General features: G+C 49.4%; 1 protein-coding gene across 2 annotated transcripts in view; it reads right to left on the reverse strand.

Annotated features, from left to right (window-relative positions):
* Positions 1-401: 401 nt before the first annotated feature.
* Positions 402-21,331, reverse strand: part of SYNJ2 (synaptojanin 2) — a 96,053-nt gene continuing 75,123 nt past the window's right edge. Inside the window, exons 15-27 of one of the 2 annotated variants that reach the window (XM_065888684.1) lie at positions 19,899-20,091; positions 17,676-17,834; positions 15,849-16,005; positions 14,776-14,893; positions 11,144-11,362; positions 10,978-11,056; positions 10,252-10,420; positions 9,641-9,814; positions 7,602-7,736; positions 5,684-5,796; positions 4,435-4,543; positions 2,685-2,836; positions 402-1,127 (exon numbers count right to left, since the gene is read on the reverse strand). In XM_065888684.1, the coding sequence (XP_065744756.1) occupies positions 402-1,127; positions 2,685-2,836; positions 4,435-4,543; positions 5,684-5,796; positions 7,602-7,736; positions 9,641-9,814; positions 10,252-10,420; positions 10,978-11,056; positions 11,144-11,362; positions 14,776-14,893; positions 15,849-16,005; positions 17,676-17,834; positions 19,899-20,091 (2,503 nt within the window). Of the gene's footprint in view, positions 1,128-2,080; positions 2,204-2,684; positions 2,837-4,434; positions 4,544-5,683; positions 5,797-7,601; positions 7,737-9,640; positions 9,815-10,251; positions 10,421-10,977; positions 11,057-11,143; positions 11,363-14,775; positions 14,894-15,848; positions 16,006-17,675; positions 17,835-19,898; positions 20,092-21,331 lie in introns of those variants that run through there. The other variant, XM_065888685.1, reaches the window with a different exon arrangement.

Here is a 21,331-nt window from a genome sequence, read left to right on the forward strand (position 1 = left end):
AAATACAAACAATATTTAAAAACAAACTCACCACATAGAAACATAACTTGAACAACCGTTTAAAATTCAATGGGAGGGAACCTCTTGAGCATTATCGGCTAGATTCTCTTTCCTAAAATCCGTATACTGAATCTACCCGGAGGTTTCTCACACCCTGAGAGGAAACTTAACATGCACAAGTCTGGAATAAAACATATTTTGGTGGCTGAATAATAATCTTACTGAATAAGAGACGCAATTTTTGTAAACTACACAGGAGTATCAATGTTTTTTCAGTGTGCCTTTAACTAGATGTCTCTTTCAACTGGGGAGTTGAGACCAATGGGCTTTTCCCCTGTTAAGGTGAGGCCAGGGGGAGAAGGCACACATCCTGTGGGAGAGCTGCTGTAGGAGTTTCCCAGTCATGATTTCGCCAGTGGGTCAAACACCTGCAGCACCGTCCTCTTGTCCTTGTCACTGGTTGTCACCCAGTGACCGAAGTCTTTTTCTCTGTGCTCCAGTGGCGGCTCCTGGGCAGGTGAGGCACTGACTTGCTGGGGGGCTGCGTGTGCTCTTCCGAGGTTCCTGTTCCCCGAGTCCAGGGGGTCAGGGCTCTTGGGAAGCCAGGAGTTATTCAACAGGTTACGGTGGTGGAGAAGGCTCCAGAAGGGGTCCTGATAATCACCGAGGAGGGGGGCGGCCTCCGACTTCGTGTCCTTGGTGCCATCAGCCTCAGGGCTTGCAGGTGATGAAGGGCCAAGGAAAGCCGGCTGGGGGAAGAGCGCGCCCCCAGCAGGCAGGGGTGCGGGCGGACAGTCGCTGCTGGGGCTGCTGCAGGGGGGCCCCTGGAGAAGCTGATAGTTGCTCTGCAGCACCTGCAGGTGCAAGGCCGCGGGCGCCGACTTCTTCCTCCGCGGGGGCACCTGGGGCACGAGGGGCGGGGCCTCCGGAGGGGGCGGGGCGGCCGCGGTCGGGGCCTCGTTCGGCGCTGGCTTCCCGGAGGCAGCGGCACCTTTCCCGGGCTGAAGTGTTCTCGGTTTGGGAACGGGAGGGGCTGTTGCTAGAGGAGGGGTGTCAAGGTTCGTCTCCGGGGGCCCGATTGTAAAATGGACAGCCTGATGCCCAAACTGTTCTTCTGGTGACGCGGGCTAAGAAAAGGCACGACAAAGAGCGTCAATAAGCAGCCCGCCCCCGAGAGCTGGGAATCAGAGCACACAGACGCTGTCCACAGGCGAACAGAGCAGGGGACAAGCTGACATTCTAGCAAATTCGGGATTTGAGAATGTCTGGGATGCGGGAGTGTGACCAGGCAGGAAGGAGCATGGGAGAAACACACGTATCAAGGAGGACCAGCAGGTCCGATGAAAGATGAGTGGGCGCTTTCAAACCAGGGCCACCGTGAACAATCTGAAACAAGTTTCTGTTACCTAGGAAACGGGGTGATGCTCTTCCTTTATTAACAGCGAACCTCTCTGAAAACTTTTCTTCGAGGCCGCAGCTTTGATAATTCAGTCTGTACCATACTAAGATGAAGTAGCTTATGTCACGGCATTAAGCTAACAGAAGGACTAATGGGCATACCTGCTCCTTGAATCTTTGATATTTAAATATAGAAGAATGGAAAATTTCATACAGGAACTTCACTTCCTTGGTTCTGACTCAAAAGGATCACAAAGAAAACAACTGCATGAGGCCAGAGGAGGCTTTTGTACACACACGGCTGTCGGTAGCTTAAGCGTCCGCATTTCCGTAGTTCCGCTGGTTCTTTAGAAAACTAGCTGCAGACACAACCCTTTCTCCGACGGCCTTTAACTGCAGCTCCTGTGCAGTGGGTGGGGAAACTGAATCCGTTTCTACCCCTGGCTTTGAAGACAAAGCGAGAATAGAGAGGAGGAGGAAAGAGGTGTGCTGCGTAAGGAGGCGTGGAAAATAGGCAGAGGCACGGGCAGATGCGCGACAGCGAGCAACCCAGAAAACACAGAGCAGGCTCTGTAAGAACCACGCGCCCAAACCACGCTCATGCTTTCTACAGGTGGCAAAGCAGCCATTCTGTAACGACCAGCCGAGGGATTACCGGGTGTCCGTGACTAGCACACTGAGCTCACACGGAAGATCCAGATGCCTCTAGAGGTGCCAGTCTTTGGGCTGCTACTGTCCTGACAAACTCATGTCTTTGAAGCAGCAAGCAAGGCTGAGAAGCTTGAGAGCGAGAGCAAAAAACAATCTGCAAGAAAAGTGGCAAGAAAGGCTGTCGCGCCTCCAGGGTCCGGGGCCGCACAAGCGCTTGTCAACACGGCCAATCCAGGAACCGGTGACTGTTTTTCTAATGCAAATAAAAGTCTGTACAAGTCAAACCGCGGGCATAGGACACAGACCACACACAAATGGGAATCACTGGGACACTTGGAATAAAGCACCCCACGGTGGTTCGGTGTGGGAACTGAAATGGAACACTGGGGCAGCGCGATACCGCCAAGCTGTTCCTGTCTTGGTGAGAGATTCCCAATGTTTCTGCTCAGCTTGAGCCAAGAAGCAGCAGGAATGCCAAGAAGAAAGCGATTGCTGGGCATTTTCCTCAAGGATGGATCTGTGTCTGAGACTCGTGAACATGTATAAAGAGACCAGACCCATCGGAGACGGAATTCTCATCTAACAAGACATTGGAACAACCCAGGAGCAACAGGCTCGTGCAAACAGGTTCTTACCTTTCCTGTCCTCCTCAAGGTTGGCTTCTTGATGGCAGGAACTCTGGGTGCGGGCCGACGGGGCAGGAGTGGGGCCACCCCTGCTGTGGGCTCTGGTTTGGAAGATCCCTGGTCCGTCAAGGCTGTGGCGTTTGGGGCTTCTCCTGGGGCGCCTGAAACATACAATTGCACGGCTGAAAGTAAAGGACAAGGCGTCGAATTATCCTTATTCTAAGGCTAATTTACTAATGCAATGTGTTTCTTTGCTATCTAAAAACAAATCTTTCAAGGTTGTCAGGACCAACCAGCTAGGTTTGGCCCCCAACTTCTCATTCCCACCTTCTCAACAGGGATGGTGATGTAGGGTCTGTGGAGGGGAGGAGCAGTGAGGCCCTGACATCACCTGCAAAGTTTAACGTGTCCCTGTGTTTCTCAGGGTAGATGATGCAAAACTCAAAATCTCAGGGCCCATGACCAAGAAAATGTTAAGTTGGGGCCCTGGGTACATTTCAAACCTCAAACCTCTGCATCTATAGACTTTAAAAAAAAAACAAAAAACCTTTACTGCAATATAATTCACATACCGTAAAATCTATGCTTTTTAAGGATATAATTTGGTGGTTATTAGTGTAGTCACAACGTTGTACAAGTATCACCACTATCTAATCACCGGAATATCTTCCATCACCCCAGAAAGAAACCCCACACATTCCCATAGCAGTCACTCCCCACACTCTCCTCTCTCCAGCCTCTGGAAACCACTATAACTTTCTCTCTGTATAGACTTGACTATTCTGGACACTGAACATAAATGGAATCACACCATACGTGGCCTTTTGTGTTTGGTTTCTTTCACTTAGCACACTTTTTTCATGATTCACCCATGATACAGCATGTGTTAGTACTTCATTCTTTTTCTGGCTGAATAATATTCCATGGTATGGATATACCCCATTTTATCCATTCATCAGTTGATGGACACTTGGGTTGTTACATCCATACAATTTGAGTTATTGTTTTTAATAAAAAAGAAACCACGGTGTTATCCTACAACAGTGTTTCTCAATCTCTTAATCCATGCCCTCCTTAAATGTTGTTTGGGAATTCCAAATAAACTAAATACCTGCGCTATAAGCAAATCAGGCAACTGTAACTGCACCTGGCTTTTCAGAGGGCATAATTTTCCCTCTGCAAAAGAGATTCTAGTATAAAATCGCAACAAAAACCCAAAAAATGTTAATAACCAGTGATTTTGAATGCACAGAGGAGATTCCAAGTTAAAACATGGTTAACATGGGTTAGGTGAAGTAACAGCAACAAAAAATTAACAGGCAGTACGGCAGAGAAGAGGTCCCTGCCGGAGGGAATCTACAATTGCTGGCGATTTAAAAAAACAGATGTTTTGCCTGAAAGAGGATGCCTACCTACCTATCTCTTTTTACAGAGCCAGCAAAATGAGTTAGTGCCTGGGGCACCAACCTCTTCTAAAACTCGTTTTTGTTTATTTCAGTCTCTCCTTGTTTATTTCAGTCTCTCCCTTAAGTGCTGCCTGGTAATCTTGGGATTATTTTTACATACTTACTGAATTTTAAATATATAGTTTTAAATGGACAATAAGTCTTAGTAGCTGAATTTTATAAAATGTTGCTCAAGGGTACTTTCATTGAATACTGCCTCCAGAAAAAAGAGTGTTTTTCTCTTCTAGGCCCCTTTTAGTAGGAAGATGAAAAGAAAAGCAGAATTGGCAGGAGAGCCCCAGGGGAACACCCACCTCCTCTGGCTTCCAGGAGACATCGGATTGCTGCTTCCGCCTCCTGAGCGTTGGTAGTTTTGATCTGCTTGACGTTATAAGGCTTACTTATCCCAGTCCTAGCTTTGGGCTTGAGGACAAAATCAGGAAAAAAAGCATATTAGCACAGGTAGGAAACAGCCTCACCTGGTGAGTTCTCTGCCTACCGATCTGTACAGGAGCGTGAAGTTGACAGAGCTCCTTGAGACGGTGATTAAGACACAACTTCAACCCAAACCGCATCCCTCAAGCCTCTTCCCCCAACCCCCCCCACCCAGCACTCACATATCAAGCGTGGGGGGAACACAATAAAGTTTAGACGACCCTCGTCTCCTAAACTGGACGATTCCAGGATTTTGCAACGTGAACAAACCATCCTCTATCTTTATTTCAATAATCAGGTAAAAGCCAGAAAACAGTCAGAAGCTACTCCTTCCATGGTCCAGCGGAGTCATTAAAACACTTTTCCAGATGTTTTCTCAAAAGTGCTCTTTCTACCTCTTCGCTTTTCTGCCGCCTCTTAACAGACCTCTGGGTCGCCTTTGAGAACCTGCTTTCATTACTACAAACCACTGAGGTCGAGTCAACCGCCTACTCCCGCAGTGACCGCATCAGTCGGCTGGCCCAGCTCTACACACTCTCCTGGGACACGTTAGCTTCCACCCAGCGCCCCCGCTGCACCTCCCCCCTCCCTCACCTCTAGTCCATTGACCTTCACCTACCGTCTTCTTTAGGTCTCACAGGCATCCTCCAGAACTCTACACAACTGTTATGATTAGTAATGTCCCTACTGCGTTCTTTAGGCCCCATTAGATCTCTTTTTAGCCTCTTCTCTCAAGACAACTGATCTGAACTTCTCTTATTTCCCCTTCTGTCAGCCCCTGCTCTATACACCAAGGTCAAAGGCAAGCATCGGAGGGGAGAGAAGCAGGTGGGTCTGGAAACCAACAGTCCCTCCCTGAAGGGGCACTTGGGAGTTTTCATCGAACGTGATTTTCTCTCTCATGCTCTGTACGACCATTTAAAAACCCTATAAAGGGCCTGGTACCAAGTTATGGGGTTTAGGGATGAATGGTGGACAGGCAGAGGGTTAAAGAGACAGACATATATATATTCACTGAAAAGAGGTGATCCTGCATAATGTTAGGGGCTAAGGATGAACCACGCGGCAAATCTCTTGGGTTTGAAATGCTGACCCTTTTCGCTATGATGTGAATACAGGAGAACTCACTGCTTGCTGAGGTGCTCCTGGCAGAAGTTTTGCTGTCTGCAAAATCGAATACTGCCCGTGGGTGCCAGAGGAGATGGACACATCCGAGGCTGACTTTTTCACCATTAGACCAGCTGTAAAGACCAAGGAGGGCAGAGTCTCAATCTCAGTGAAGTCGCAGCTGCTTCGATGCAAATTCCCAGCCAACTGAGAGCAAGGTCACAGTTAGGGTCTGAGTACATCCATGGCCTTTGGGGATTCAGAGGCGCTACTGAGTTTCTCTTGTGATTCTCTAATAACTTGGGCTTATTAATGTAGATTCTCTGCAGAAGCACTGTTTGAATGAAAATTTTAATCTAACATCCTGGAGGAGTTAAATCTGATATAAACTCTGATCCATCATTTTTAAGTGGTTTAAAATACACTACTATTATTAGGACCAAATTTTTAAAAGACTTTGTGGGCAAAATCTAACAAAAAGAAATCCCAAAGCAGGGGAATAAGCTAAATAATACCTGCAGCCATTAACAAGTCATGTTTCAGAACAACAGTTAATACAGAGACATTGGATGAAACACAAATGACCAAACAAAATGGACACTAATTCTGTAAAAAAAAAAAAAAAAAAAAAAAAAATGAAAAATTGTGTATCGAGGACTTCCCTGGTGGTGCAGTGGTTGAGAGTCTGCCTGCCAATGCAGGGGACATGGGTTCGAGCCCTGCTCCGTAAGATCCCACATGCCGCAGAGCAACGAAGCCCGTGCGCCACAACCACTGAGCCTGCGCTCTAGAGCCCGCGAGCCACAACTACTGAGCCCGCGCGTCTAGAGCCCGTGCTCCGCAACAAGAGAAGCCACCGCAATGAGAAGCCCGCGCACCGCAACGAACAGTAGCCCCCGCTCACCGCAACTAGAGAAAGCCCACGTGCAGCAACAAAGAGCCAACGCAGCCAGAAATTAATTTTTTTAAATTGTGTGTAGATATAGATATATCTAATTGGAAAAAGGATGGAAATCTTTTGGTTAACAACTATTATCTCTAGGTAAGTAAAATTAAAACTTTTATTGTTTAGATTTATCTCTTTGTAAATCTCTACAATAATATAGGACATAAATTTGTTCTTTATTTAATATTTTATTTTCTAAGTATCAACTCAGAAAAGTAAAAAAATACGCTTAAGGAGTCATGTGTTTCTGGCTTGCCATTGATTACTATCGTGATGTAAGCCAAGATGAACCCAATTCTGAAAGTACAGTCTTAGAAAAATGTTTACCGTCACACTGCGGGGGAGGGGGAGAAGTGAACAGTGGAGGTAAACAGAAACTGATCAAAAGCATGGCATGACTTTGTTTCAGATTGCCAAGGAATGTCTCAGGGACAAAGCACCGCTTTTTTTGAGGAGCCAGGAAGAAAAGTGCTATCCTGAGACCCGGGCTAGGAAGTGCTGTTCTCAGCAGTCTCGGGCTCACAGACTGGACGGCTCCTGCTTAGAGGTGGGCGTGTGGTCACCTTATAGGTCAGAGCACCTGGGCTTACTCGAGTCCTCATACGCAGAGAGAGGGGGGGCAGCAGTCCAGGAAAGACGTGGAAAGAAGCCATGGCGGGTGGCGGAGGAAGGAGCTCAGAATGTCCCTAGCTTGTCTGTGGCCCCAATTTTTCCATCCCGTAAGGTTTCAAACGGAAAGCAGCTTAAAGCGAAAGCACAGCTATGGGAGGACGAAGAACAGCTTTATAAAGGAGTCACGTGATTTGCCGTGAGAAACATCGCTATCTCTGATATCAAACTTGCCGTGGATTTAAGACAAAAAGGAGCCCGAGGAGGGGAAAAAAGCACTGTGGAAACTCAAAGGCTAGATTTAGAGCCGTTTGTGAGGTAGCAGCAAGTACGCAATTATTCCCAGCAGGCATTGTGGTGAGCGGAAAGCAAGCGAAGTCTTACTTGGAGGGGGGGGTCTCTGCGGTGGGTGAGGTGCCCGAGGCCTATTGGGAACCGACAGAGACCGACTTGGAGAGCGGTGGCGGAAGTCCCCAACTGCTTCCAGCTCCTGCTTTAACACCACCAGGTCAGCATCATCTGAAGGACATGGCAGGGCGCGAGTCAGATGAGTCAGACTCAGGTCTGCAGGGACCCGGCAGTGGCAGGAACGCCTCCCACAGGACAGCTTCAGGGTCCCTCTCTGCTGGCATGGGGGATGGGGGGAGGGTACCCAATGCCTGCTTGGAACGTTCAGTGAACCGTGGACAAGGTGTGCTGTCCAGACACGAGAGACACTGAAATATTTTAAAGTGTAGGCATGCTTCCTTCTGAAATAATCCACAAGACTTCCACGCAGAGTAGACAGTTGAAAACCAGAGGCCCTCACTCTTAATACCTCATTCTGAAACAGGACAAGAGTTCTGGACTCGAGCATATTTTCACTTCTCTGCCAGCAGGGCAGCCTGCCAATCCCTTGCCAAGGCCCAGCATGGAGTGGCCCTGCTCATTCAAGCCCCAAATCCTACAGCCCATGCCAGCTACTGCCCAAGCATTCGCCGTCCTGACTCGCCCTGCAAAATCCTTCTAAGGCTAAGAGGGGTGTGGGGAGGTGACGGCTTCTGTTTTATTACATGTACATTTGTTACATTTAAATTCAGGACGATTGTAGGTCTTCTCTCCCACACTACAACACACTCTGATTCACTTTATTTCGGCTTATACACCCCATCCCTCAAATCCAATACTCAACCTCATGTGTCTCTGGCGTTCTGTTGGGGACAGGCAGGATTTCTCCTTCTGAAGGGAGTGCCTGAACGCCCTATAGCACTGAGATGTTCCCTTGACGTCCACCAGGGGGCAAGGCTGCTCACATGTGAGAGCCCCAAGCTGCTCTATTAATTCTTCATTCCAAGGGGCGCATCTGCCCAGCCCTTGAGAGGATGCCTGAATGATGGCCACCCTGGAGAAGAGGACTGCTTCTTGTCTCAAGAGCACATCCCTCCAGCCACTTTCACTCCAGGGCAGGAGCCCTCTGGACGTGCAATGCGCAGAACCCCCTGGATTCGCTGATGGACCCAGTCCCCAAACCTGGATATGTGTTCCCAATCACCTGCGGAGCCTCATGAGTTGCCAGATTTCCAGGGTCCCAGCCCACACCTGCCAAACCCACATCTCTGTGACGGGGCTCAGCAACTTGTAAGTTTAAAAGCCCCCTCTGGTTCAATGCAGCCAGGCTACTGACCGGGTTTGGGACCAAATACAGTCAAAAAGGCTTGGGGGTTCTTTGTACCTGTCCCAGTGAAGTACCTTTCCTGGGAAGCATCTTATTGTCAACTCTGTTCTCAGCCACAGCTCAGAGGGTCCTGACACGTGGCTAAGCCCCTGCACCTGCTCTCCTCCAAGGGGGGAGACACAATGTCCAGCAGCTGGAAGGCACTCGTGGCTGTGGCTGAAACCGAGCTGAAGAGTCTGATGTGGAATAAGAACTACTCTAATTATCTAGGGACCTGGAGTCCAATCCCAATGCCTTTCAGTCCCTCTTAAGTCTAAAATGACATAATGATGCTAAGGTGTACTATTACTGTATAATAATATAATGTTATATGAATATAACCAGACACCAGCAACTCAGGACATAGATATTGAATATGTCTCTTATGGGATTGAATCAGAAGAGTTTTGGAGAGGGAAAAAAAATCACAAATGTAAAACCAGTTCAGAGCTATGACAATTTAAATTGTACAGAGGAAACTAATGGTCATGAATCCGGTATGTTATAGGGGTACCAGTTGTTGGAAAATAATTAAATCACTAGAGGAAATCGGTGTGGCGGCAGCTGGATTCCTTCTCAGAGCCCAGTTTTCACCCCTCGCTGCGACCTCTTTTACCCCTTTGCTCGTGGGCCGTGCATACTTGATGGCGGCATTACGCGGTGTCCGGCTGCTGAGACAGTGCTCGCTACACCAGAGGTGATTTAGAAAAGGAAGGTCCAAGCTACCTACCTCTGTAGGTTGGATGCTGCTTCTTTTTGGTGAGTGCCGGTGACCGGCTGGGAGGCGCCCCTGCCATGGAGCTGGGGGCGTCGGCGAGCTCGTCTCCGCCCGCTTCACTGTCTGAGACCACGGGCTGGCGCAGCTCATCCACCAGATAGTCCTCGTCGTCTTCGAGAATATCCCCTTGGAGAAGGAAATGTCACAGCAAACAGTTAGGGGGAAAGGGCCTAGTCTTTTATCTGTGGGTCTGTTTCAACACCGAGGCCTATGGCTTGCGTCAGGACACCTGAGGCCTAGCCGCCCGCGGCACCCACGTGGCAGCAGGGCTGGGACCCCAGTTCCACGGATGCCTGAGACACAGGACAAGCCCACGGGCCTGACATCTCCAGACTGTCTTCAGTGTACTTTTAGATGCCTCCCATCTTACTTGTCTTTGCGTGCACCACTCCTACGTGTGAATGCCACCCAGCTCTGGCATGGAGAGTCAGCCTGAACTTGAGCATCCTCTCGGACCTTCCCGAGGGCGGGTCTTAGAACGGATCCTGGGGCTCTCGTGTCGGCTGCTGGGAGAACGTCTCGCCTGCCCGGCTCACCCCACGCACCGGGAAGTCCTGACTCACCTTCTGACTCATAGTCCAGACTCGTGAAGTCGAAGTTTTCCTCCAGCAGACAGGAGTTGGCGGTGGGGGACGCGGAGGCCACGCTGTCTCGCTTTCCAATGATCTCCTCTTGCAAACCTTGCAGCCAGTCCTTGGTCTTCGGTCGAATCTTCACAGCTCTGCCTTTCACCTGTGAGGACAGAGAGGCCGCCTGTGAAGGAGCGCAGACGTCAGACCCTCTGACCCTAAAGTGCTTCTCGCTCCAACGCGTGCGTCGGGAGCCCGGCCCACCCTCACTTTTGCCAAGGAAGGCCGAGGGTCTAGACCTCAGGCAGGCCCAGCACAGCTCACGTTTGGCCCGACGAAAAGTTGAACTGTCACTTTTCATTCCACGTGAACTTAAAACCAGGATATTATCAACATGGAAACTACCCATGAGCTGCATGTCCCAAACCACGTGCTCTGAAGAGAAGGCTCACAACATTCCCGTGGGAGGGCGCGAGCGCAGACAGACCCAGCAACACGGCGGGGCTGCGCTCCCAAACCTGCTCTTTCTCCCCAGTTCTGCGAGGAGCCAGGGCTGGAGAGTAGACACCTCGACGAAGCTACCAGAATCAGATGCCAGCATGAAGAGGCCCAGCGCCCGCCCTCCTGTGGCGTCTACACCCGCAGACCCGGCCACGTGAAAGCACAAGAAGCCCACGGGGACAAGCAGCCCCGCTCCCCGGCTGACCAAGCACAACTCACCTTCATTCCGTCCACATCCAGGACGCTGAGCGCCGAGTGACTGTCTGCAAAAGTCACCAGCATCTGCCCTTGGTTGATCCTGGGAGAAATGAGATTTGCCAGGTCAGCCCCGGGAGCGCGCCCTCCAGCGAGGCACGCACCAGCCCTGCCATGCGCGCGTCCCTACCTGACAAGCAGGATCGTCCCGTAACTGCCCAAGGTCTGCATGAGCTCCGTGCGCACGTCCTCGGGAAATTCGTTTTTCTCTTCGGAGGTTGGCGACTGAAGGTTGACGACGACGGTGGCGTCCCTGGGGCCCTGGAAAGAGGACACTTCCTGGAACACCCTGTCCCGAGCACCCACATCGACTTCTTGCACTTCCACCTCCACGACGGCCAGCACGGGTCTGCGTCAGACACGGAGGGAAGACGGGGCACCGTTAACTCGGGACAAGACATCCCCCAGCCCTGGCTCCGTCCCGACGCCACTGTCAACAGTAAACGTACACCATGACACAGCCTGTGTATGTGGCCCCCTCCCCATGCCACGGTCCCCGGAACTAAGCTCTCCGGTCCCGGGGTTTCGGTCTGTCTTTCCCCAACCTTATTCTCTTGGCATTTCTATCTAAGGATGATGTGAGAGAAAACCACACCAGCCATGAGCAAAGCTTCTTTACGTGCAACCCCAGGACTGCCGAGGGTGCAGAGAAGAAGGGATTCTCCCTGGGCTAGGGGTTCAAGCTTTTCGGGGGGCTGTTTGGCAACTTGTGTTAGGAAACTCAAAAATGTTCATCTTTCGACCAACGACTCTCAATTCTAGAACTTTGTTCTAAGGAAATGACCAGACGGTCAGACAGATTTATACACGAGGTTGATCATTACAGCACTGCTGATGGAGGGGACAAAGGGGAAACAATCTAACGGTCCCAGGATAGGGAAAGTGTTAGGTTACGATGCAGCCACACGACCATATGCCATGCGCTCATTACGAATAATGTTGTAGAAATCTATCTGACATACACAGAAAACCAGATCAGCAGGAAATAATGCACACCTTGTTGTTATTTTTATACAGGGATGGGTTTACTCTACAAAAAATTTAGAAAATCCTTTCTTACGAAGATTATGTAATCTTATTGAAGACATTTACAATATTGGGTGGAAACAAAGCATAATACAAAATAGCATAGAATACGGTGGCAACCTTTAAAACCAGGGAACATTGAAAAAATTCAGAGATATGGGTGGTAAATCAGTAGTATCCCCCCAAATTCATATTACTATTATTAGATTTTTTTTTTTTTGCCTCTAGAAGCAAGTAAAAAGAAGACGGAGAAAAATCTGACACAGGAATATGCGCTGAGGGTTTTTTTAAAACTTTCTGTGGGAGAAACACTCTCCCGAGGAGCCTCATGTGTTAGAAGCGGAGCATCTCTGATGAAAGTGGGTACGGACACGGGAAGGCAGCCTCACTCACTCAGCAATGAAAAGGGACCAATTACTGACACACCAGCAACTGGAAGAAGCTCCAGAGAAAAAAGCCGGTCCCCCAATTCTGCTCAATTTTATAACATTCTTGAAATGACAAAATGCTGGAAAAGGAGAAAAGACGAGTGGTTGACAGGGGTTAGGAAGGAGTGTGGGAGGGAGGGAAACGAGGGTCCCCGTGGTGACAGACGTTCTGTCCCGACCATATCGAAGTCAACGTCTGGGTGTTTTACTGTGCTGTAGATTCCAGGGTCTTACCGCTGTGGGGGGCTGGGTACAGTGTGCACAGGACCCCTACGTTATCCCCTATAACTGCATGCGAGTCTGTAACTACCTCACAGTCAAAAGCTTAATTCAAAAAATTAATGTAGCGAGTAAGAAAGCAAATGCTAACAGTTCACATAACATAGTCCTATTTTCTTACCCACGTTTAAACATCTACAAGCTTGTGTGCATGTGAGCACACACTACACACAGGTTAATGTTTCGGTGTAAAATGTACGTGGAAAACGCAGTGGGAAGACACGTAACGAACTGTCACCAGACATGGTCTCAGGGCATGGGACTATGGATGATTTGTCTGTGTATATTTCCCCTAATTGTCAAGAACCAAGATGTTCTGGTTTTGTAATTAGAAAATTCAATAGATGTCTAAGATGTGTCTCAAACCAGGATGCTCAGATCCGCACTGCCCAGTCTTCCCAGCTAAGTAAATGCTACTTCATCCTTGTAGCTGCTCAGGCCGAAAACTCTGGAGTCAATCCTCACCTCGTCTCTCTCACACCCCACATCCACTCCATCAGCCAGTTCTGCTGGCTCCACTTTCAAAACCTATCCAGAACCCACCACTGCTCACCAGGGCAACCCACGACCACCCTGGCCCAAAGCCATCCCATCCCTAGCTTCCTCCCTGCCTCCCTCCTTCCGTGCTGGCCCCGCTGGAGTTTCTTCAGGTGACTCTGTCCTAACCTGGCCACACAATGCCACCGCGCTCAGAGTGAAGCCCAATGTCCTTTTTATGGCCCACAGGGTTCCACGCAGGCTGACTCTTGTTCATCTCACCTCGTTTCCTATGACTCTTCCCCTCACTCTTCTCTCTCCAGCCTCTCTCTTCTCCGAACTCCTAGATGTTCACTCCACACTCCCGCTCTGGAATGCTCTCTCCCTGATACCCACATGGCTCCCACTCTCATTTCCTTCAGGTCTCGGCTCCAAGGTCACCAGAGGCACCTTCCCTGAACACTGGGTATGTAATAGCACCAACCCCCTGACTGACCCCGGCCACTACTTTTTTTTTCATTCATGGCACTTCTGTTTCTTGTCTGTCTGTCCTCACTAGAAAATTCCTTGAGAGCATGGTATCATCTGTTTTGTTCACTGCTTTTCCTCAGTGCCAGGAACAGGGCCTATATATCAATATAAGGCCCCCCAATAAATACTGGTTAAATGAATGCTTCTAAATATACTCACTGAACTAGCAAACCTGAAAGTCATACATCTGTAGACCTCCCCACGCTCATTTCTAGGTATGTATTTGCAACAGCAGCTTTCTCAAGAAATCAGAAGCATGGAAAGATTTCGACCTATAGTGACTGACCAACTGCTCACCACCAACTCTCTTTCTTAATTTCTTTTCTTGTAAAAGTTGAAAGTGACATGATAGTTTTGGCAGCAGCCTCGGGAAGGTCAACTGCCATCTTCTGTCTTTAAAGATGTTCTACAAGAATAACCTCCCTCTGTGGCCAGTCCCGGTGCACGCCGAGGTGACAGACCTCTGCTGCTGTGTTCCATCCTTAATCCACAAGGCACTAGGCCAAAGCAACAGCTCAGAGCATCCAAAACCCCGAACGCAACACAGTGAAACCCTATGGTGTTTGTAACAATGAAACATTGGAAAAAATATTCATCGGTAGATGAATGGGCAAATCGCGTGGATATATTTAGTGGAATACCGGACAGCGGTTACAAATGGAAGAGTCAGATCTCTAGTAATGACGTGACTGTCTCTCAAAAATGGTTAAGTAACAAAAAAAGCAAGTTGCACAATGACATAACGTATCAGAATTTAAAAGACGTAAAATACCACAGGTTGTGTCTTCGCAATTTTCATAATAGATGTTACCTGTGACATGGAGCAATGACAAAGGGTTAACAGTGATTAATTCTTAGTGGCAAGTACACAGCTACTTGTCATACTGTTCTTTGCTCTTTACTGTGTGTCACACACGCACACACACGCATTCGGATAGGGAAGGCAGGTCCGTTCTCTGCGGGGAGCAGCTGGCCCCGCCTTCCGCAGCAGAGGATGTGCCCACGGCAGCCAGGGCCATACCTGTGGTCAGACGCTTGCAGCTCTGCTCGGCCGTAATACTTGAGGGCACCAGGAGACCAGGCGTGTCCGACTTTGGTGTCAGCGTCCAGATCGTTGTCTAGAAGGTTGAGCTCTCCAGCTACTCACGGGGATTCCAATCAAGAGACACACATACAACACAAAATTGTATCAACATTCATGAATGCCGATGACAGACACGTGCACCGGGGAGCTGCGTCACGGACCACCTCCTGTCTCAGACTCAGTCGTTCTAACCCCCTGGGCTTGAAACCCTGTCAAAGTGGCCTTGGGGCCTGGGGTAAAAACTCCTCCCCAGCGGGCAAACTGGGTGAGAACACAGAAACCGCTGCTGCGGGGATTTTGCCTCAGGCCCATGGGAAACAGGAGATGTGCAGCTCTTGGTACAGCAGGAGATGCAGAGACTAGGAACCTGAAGGCAGCCAGCCTCTTGCACAGATGTCCACAAAGTGATCTGAACACAAACGCGTCTTCTCCATCTGCAGGTGAGATTTCTGGGCCTTGAAATCTCAGCATGCGTCTCACCAGCAAAGCTTAGTTGTTTATGTATTAGTTTATAGGCATTCGAATTTTAAACCAACTGCACTTCCTAGCTGGGTATCAATAATTGTTCAAAACATGACAGACCACTAATTGATTAAAAAAACAAACACAAATAAACTCTCATCTTTCCTGTGTCTCGCTCATATTTGATTTGGAACTGGGGCTTTAAGCAGATAGAGTTCGGCTGAACAAAATGGGCTGGAGAAAAGGCATGAGTGTGAGAGGCAGAAGCGCCAGAGAGGAAGAGTTGTAGCCTCTCTCCTCACCCCTGCCGGGAACAAAAGGTGGCAGGGTGGTGTAGGGGGACAGCCGTGAGGCAGGGATTGGGGGAGCCAGGAGCAACTCCCAAAGCTTAGGGCTAACATCTGGGATGACTTTTGAGTAGTTCTGGGTTATCCAGAGAATTGTTATTTATATAACAAAGAGCGCTGGACTAAAGAAAAGTGATCTTCCTTCTATGGTACTGATCACTTGCCCTCTTCCAGCTCTGAAAGCGCACACATCTCAGGCACCTGTTCTGTCAAAAGGATGCCTCTTCCTCCACCACAGGACCCTGTCCGTCCAGGCCGGGGTGCGGCATTTGTCACTCGTGTCGTAGGCAGCAGAGCCAACATCATACTTGTAGGTGGGTCCAAAGTCAATGGTGCCTTCGTGAAAGTCTTTAAAAATCTGTTGGGAGAAGTCACAGGACCCTCTTAGTTCTCCTAGATCATGTACTTTACATGCAAATAGAAGGCACGTTCCAGAGTGTTTTTTATTCCTAAAGTAACAGAAGCTACATCATATTTGCAAATATGTCGAAAACTGGACATATGTGTGTCTTTTAATTGGCAAAAGAAATGATGATTATCACTTTGTTCTACTGACTTACACACCGTTGGGTCTCCCACCACCTCAGCACCCGATCTGTCACACGCCTGCTTGTCAACGCCCGGGTGACACAGGCCGAGGGGAACGCCTGGCCCAGCCCCTGCAAGGCCTTGATCCGTATTTGTTAACAAAACCAATTGGGTAAAAAGCAGCCCAGAACTGAAGTCCGGCCCTCCTCCGTCTTCACTTAGCCCTGATGCTGCGGGAAGACCCAGGGACAGACATTCACTCAGCGCCCGAGGGGAAGCGTGTGGAGAATATTGGCAGGAGGAAGGGAGAGAGACCCTTTGCGGGAAGGAGTGGCGTGGCTACTCTGCCCTCTGGCCACCCCCAGTGACCCGTGTCACCGAGGGGGGATGACAGAAAACCTCGAGGAACATCCAGGTCTCACTGCAGGAGGAGTCTTAACCCCCCTGCCCGCACCGTATAAGCCACTGCATTTTCACCAGGGAGATGGAACTTAGTTGTGCCCCCCTCCCCTCAGCCTGTCCTGCTAGGAAGCAAACAGGCACCAAAACAACAAACAGTTTCAGGTGGGAGAGAAGATAAGTTTTGAGTCATGTGGGGGCCAGCCAGTGTGACCCTGAAGAACTGAGGACAGATTCCATAGTTGAATCTTCCCTATTACATCATGGCCTAAGGAGGCACTAAAAGACCACACCAGGTCAGGGAGGGGAAGTCTCATCGGAAGTGTGGCAGTCTTGGGCTCTGTCATGCCTCTGTTTACTGACTGTGTGTTTGACCTTGGCCTCAGTCTTCTTATCTATAAAATGGGTGTGATACCTAATCTGTAGGAGAGTCTTCAACATTATGTGTACAAATTGGCGTGTAAAGTGTATTAGATCTTGTTAGTGTATTAAATTAACTTACTTGTTAGTACGTTCACTAACAAGAAACAGATATCACCAAAATAAAATGTTTTGAGCAGAATCTAGAGTGTCACTTGCTGGTTTAGTGCACCTGACACACAGCTGTCCCTACGAACATCACCCTGAGTACGGGGCACACCCACCAGCCTCACCGGCCATGTGCTCAGATGCTGACATGGGGCTGTCTGAAGCAGCTTGGACTCAAACTGAGCACAGCTGGACCAGGGCTCAGCTTGTGCGAAGGAGGAAGGGACAGCTGGCCCCCACTCCAACCACAGAGCTTGGGCAGAGAGGCTCCTGTCACCCTCAGCTCCCGCGGTGGCTTACGTGTATCCAGTGTCCTTTCATAGAGCAATGGCCCCTCTGGGCATGAGAAGACACAGACCCTGACCGTGGCCACCGAAAGCAGGAACAGGACGTGAGTGTGGATGGACACTCACGTTTCTCTAACTTCTTACGCCAGACACCTTTTTTTTACCATTATCAGAATCAGTTAAATTCACACATGAAGCTTAATGCGCGAACGCTAGCGTGTACATTTAGCAGAAGCTATTCCATGTTGGAGCAGGTGTTAAAAACTGTTTTAAAAGCACAACTTACTTTTCCACTTGATTTCTGTAGCTGTAGCTGATCAAATTCCAGGAGCTTCTTCCAGTCTTGGCGTTTAACAAAATAGAAGACTTCTTCGTAAGTGAGATCGATGCGGTAGTTGAAATCGCCGCACCAAAACACGTAATCGTGAGAAAATATGCTTCTTCCCTAAGTCATAAAAAAAAAAAAAAAAAGTGCTGATTTGGCCCATTGCAAGGAAGGTGGGAGAAGGGAGAAAAATAAACTCACCGTACAGATGACAGCAGATGTGTTTTTCTTAAAATGTTACTTAAGAAGAAAAGTCTGCTCGAGCATCTCATTTTTCACTAATCCCATAGACTTACTGAGGGACTTTCACATGGCTTAATTTTCAAATTTTAAATAGTGTTTTCGAGTGGTTTGGAGAAAGCTCCAACTCTAACAGAGGAAGCATGACTACCAATATTGGTATTTACCGAGTGGGTCTCAGCCATCAGGATGTACCCCCCCTGCTTTGTTACGTCTGCATCCTAAGACAAATTGCCCAAACATTCAGTCTTACGAGAATGAGGTTTAAGAAAATAAGTATAAATGCTCAGGACACACTTCGTAAAACCTGGTGGATTTCATACACTTTCATCCTGTGACCCTCCACCTCTCTCTCTCCCCCTCCCCCATCTTGCCCAGGGCAGCCCTGGACAGCTGTGGCATCTTCCCCTCCCTTCCCCAGGAATCACAACAGTAGCAGCACGATGTCAGCTGTCTACAATGCTGGGCTCTGTTCTGGGGCACACTGTTCTCCCAGCAGCCCTGTGAAGCACACACTAATGGCTCTCTTACAGATTAAAAAAAGAAGTTCAGAAACTTCGCCGAAGGTTACACCGCTAGTACATGATAAAGATAAGACATGAACTCAGATCTGCCAAGCTCCAAAATCTGCTTCCGTTATACAAAAGGTTGGGATTATCACAGCCAAATAAAATAAATGTGCCGAGCATCACTGCCTAATAGAACACTCCGTAGTGATGGAAATGTTCTCTACCCGTGCTGTGCAGAACAGGAGCCACCAGCCACATCTAGCCATCGAACCCTTGAAATGTGGCCAGTGTGACCGATGGGAGTTTTAGTTTTATTTAACGTTAGTTATTTTACATTTAAATAGCTACTTGTGGCTAGTGGCTACTCTACTGAACAGGTACAGAGTATTAACTTATAGGTACCGTCAATATTTCTGTTGAAAAAAGCTATAGTATAAACTCTTTTTAATTATTTTAAATGTGTCCCATGTTTGCTACTTTGAAACAGCACTTTTTAAGTGAGAAGGGTTGGACTTTTCTTTTTTAACTACATAGACCCAGAAAGAAAATATTAGCCCTACATAATCTGGAAAACTACAATTGCAAACTTCCCAACTCATTTATTTTATAATCCAAGAAATAAAACCTCCAAGAAGGATTACAGCACTTCTTAATGAAAACTAAGGAATTTTTGCCTTGAGGGCAGTCCAGCCAACAGGGTGTCAGTTTTAAGGGATCTGGCCTCACACAGAAGAGCTCCGTGACGCAGCCAACCTTGTCTCAGGCACGGGCAGGATGTGTGGCGGGAACAGCTAAAGTCTACCCTCACTGCTGGGAAAAAGGTGTCTGCACCAGGGTGAAGGTGTGCGGGACCATCATCTTTGCACAGAAAGGAAAACATTCAAATCTGAATTCAAAAAGATCCCCCATCTTCAGAATGAAAGCCTCTGGACCACCACTAGAGGGCGGCACGACGCATGGTACTGGCAACCGCGAGACCGTACCGGGACCCAGAGCTCCCGAGCCAAGAATTCACTGGTTTCAAAAACGTGTGTTCTCTTCTGGGCCACGACACAATGTATGTGTGAGTCTCAAGAAAACCTAGTCTTATACTGGTTGGATTCAAATGTTCTTCACCAACTTGGACAAAGCACGGACGCACTGGTTTTCTTTCCCCATTGTATACAGTTGAATTAGAATAAGAAAACGCAGGGCACGTCGGGACATTCAGGAAACGCACAGAGATACAGGAGGCAGAACACTCCTGGGCCGGGCTCCCTGCTCACCGCTACTGCAGCACCCCTGGTCATCTCCCTGCCACCAGTGCTGAGCCCCCAGGGGCAGGGACCCTCCTACGGTCGTATCGCCACCAACTGCCCATATCAGCAGCTCAGAATACCGTGTGTGGGGCGGACCCGAGCAGGGGGGCCTCACACGCCACTGCCTCGCTGCTCACCATCGGGAAGCTCAGCCTCTGGGTGATCTCCCTGTAGTCCTCGTTCCTCTCCTTCACCTGGGACTGCCCGGCCGTCAGGTGGCTGCAGACGAAGCAGAAGCTGCTGCTGTGGAACTGGAAGCGGATGGCCACGGCGCCCTTGTTCCCCGCCTTTCCCCCCATGCCCGTCTTCACTGTGTCAATCGCCACGTCCCTGGAACAGAGAATGCACACGCGGGGGGCCTCTCAGTGGCTCCGAAGGCAAAGCATGAGCAGCTCTGCTACAGAGAAGACCCGGGCGGCAGCGCGAGGCTTGCGGATCTGAGAGCCTCAAAGGCGTCGGCTCAGAGGCTGGCTCATCCCATCTTCAGCGGCCAGGCCGCACAGGGACAGCGCGACTGCCATCAGCTCCGCATCGCTCCTGACCCTCCTCTCATCGTGGGCAGCTGCCCCGTGGGAGGGGCTGGAGCATCCTCTCCACGGCCCCAGCTCCGAGGTGCTCACATGAGCGCCCCACAGAGCAGCGGAATCACCTCCACCCCGGCCCTCCGCTGCCGGTCTCGCTGCTGCGGTAGAAGCAGCGTGGAGCTCCCCGCCCCCAACCCCATCCCACACGGCTCTTCTGCAAAGTACAGGGGGTGCCATCAGGTAATCAACACATTTGAAAAAACAGGAACCATCCAGTTCTCTATGCTGGGCTGGGCGGTGGTTTCCAAGCAGACGCCTGGCATTAAAATGCCAGCTTACAACGCACACAGGTGAGGGCGTAGGTCCACGGGACCAGGGGCCGAAGCGACTGTCACCCAACAGACAAGGGATGGGGATAACCTGCCACAGTGTGCGAGCCTGAGGCTAAAGAGACACGGGTGTTGGGACCTTGGTTGGCAGCTGGGAAATCCGGAGCCCCTCGGCATCACTCCCTTCCTCATGTTCTATCTCTGACCTCGACCCTAACCTCTCCTCTACTCCGACCGTAACTGACTTTTACCCACTCACTGTGGACACTGCCAGACTGTCGCAGCAAACAGTCGGGGCACAAAGACTTTAACATTTCCCAAAGGCCACAGAAGAGGATTATGAGCACAGAGCACAGTCTTGCTCTCCACGTATCTCTCTGTCTGGTGCAGGCAAAGACAAAGACCAGAGGACGTTCCAACAACATGAATGAGACCAGGGAGCAATGCGTGCTCCTCCCAAACCTTAAAATCCCCATGCACGCACACACACACAGACACGCGTGCGCACACACACACACACACACACACACACGGGCTTTCCTAAAAGACACGCTTTTTCTAAGCTTTTTCCCTTTCTGACATTCACAAAACTGTCACTTTGGAGATCCAATAATGGGGTGACAGTGGTAGAGGCCTTCTGTCCACACATCTTATTTAGAATTCTTTTAACAAGAGACAAAAGAATTGGCATTTCCTGATGAGTTACCCAGCTCTTGG

The sequence above is a fragment of the Phocoena phocoena genome, chromosome 12, assembly GCF_963924675.1.
Source record: "Phocoena phocoena chromosome 12, mPhoPho1.1, whole genome shotgun sequence".
Lineage (NCBI taxonomy): Eukaryota > Metazoa > Chordata > Mammalia > Artiodactyla > Phocoenidae > Phocoena > Phocoena phocoena.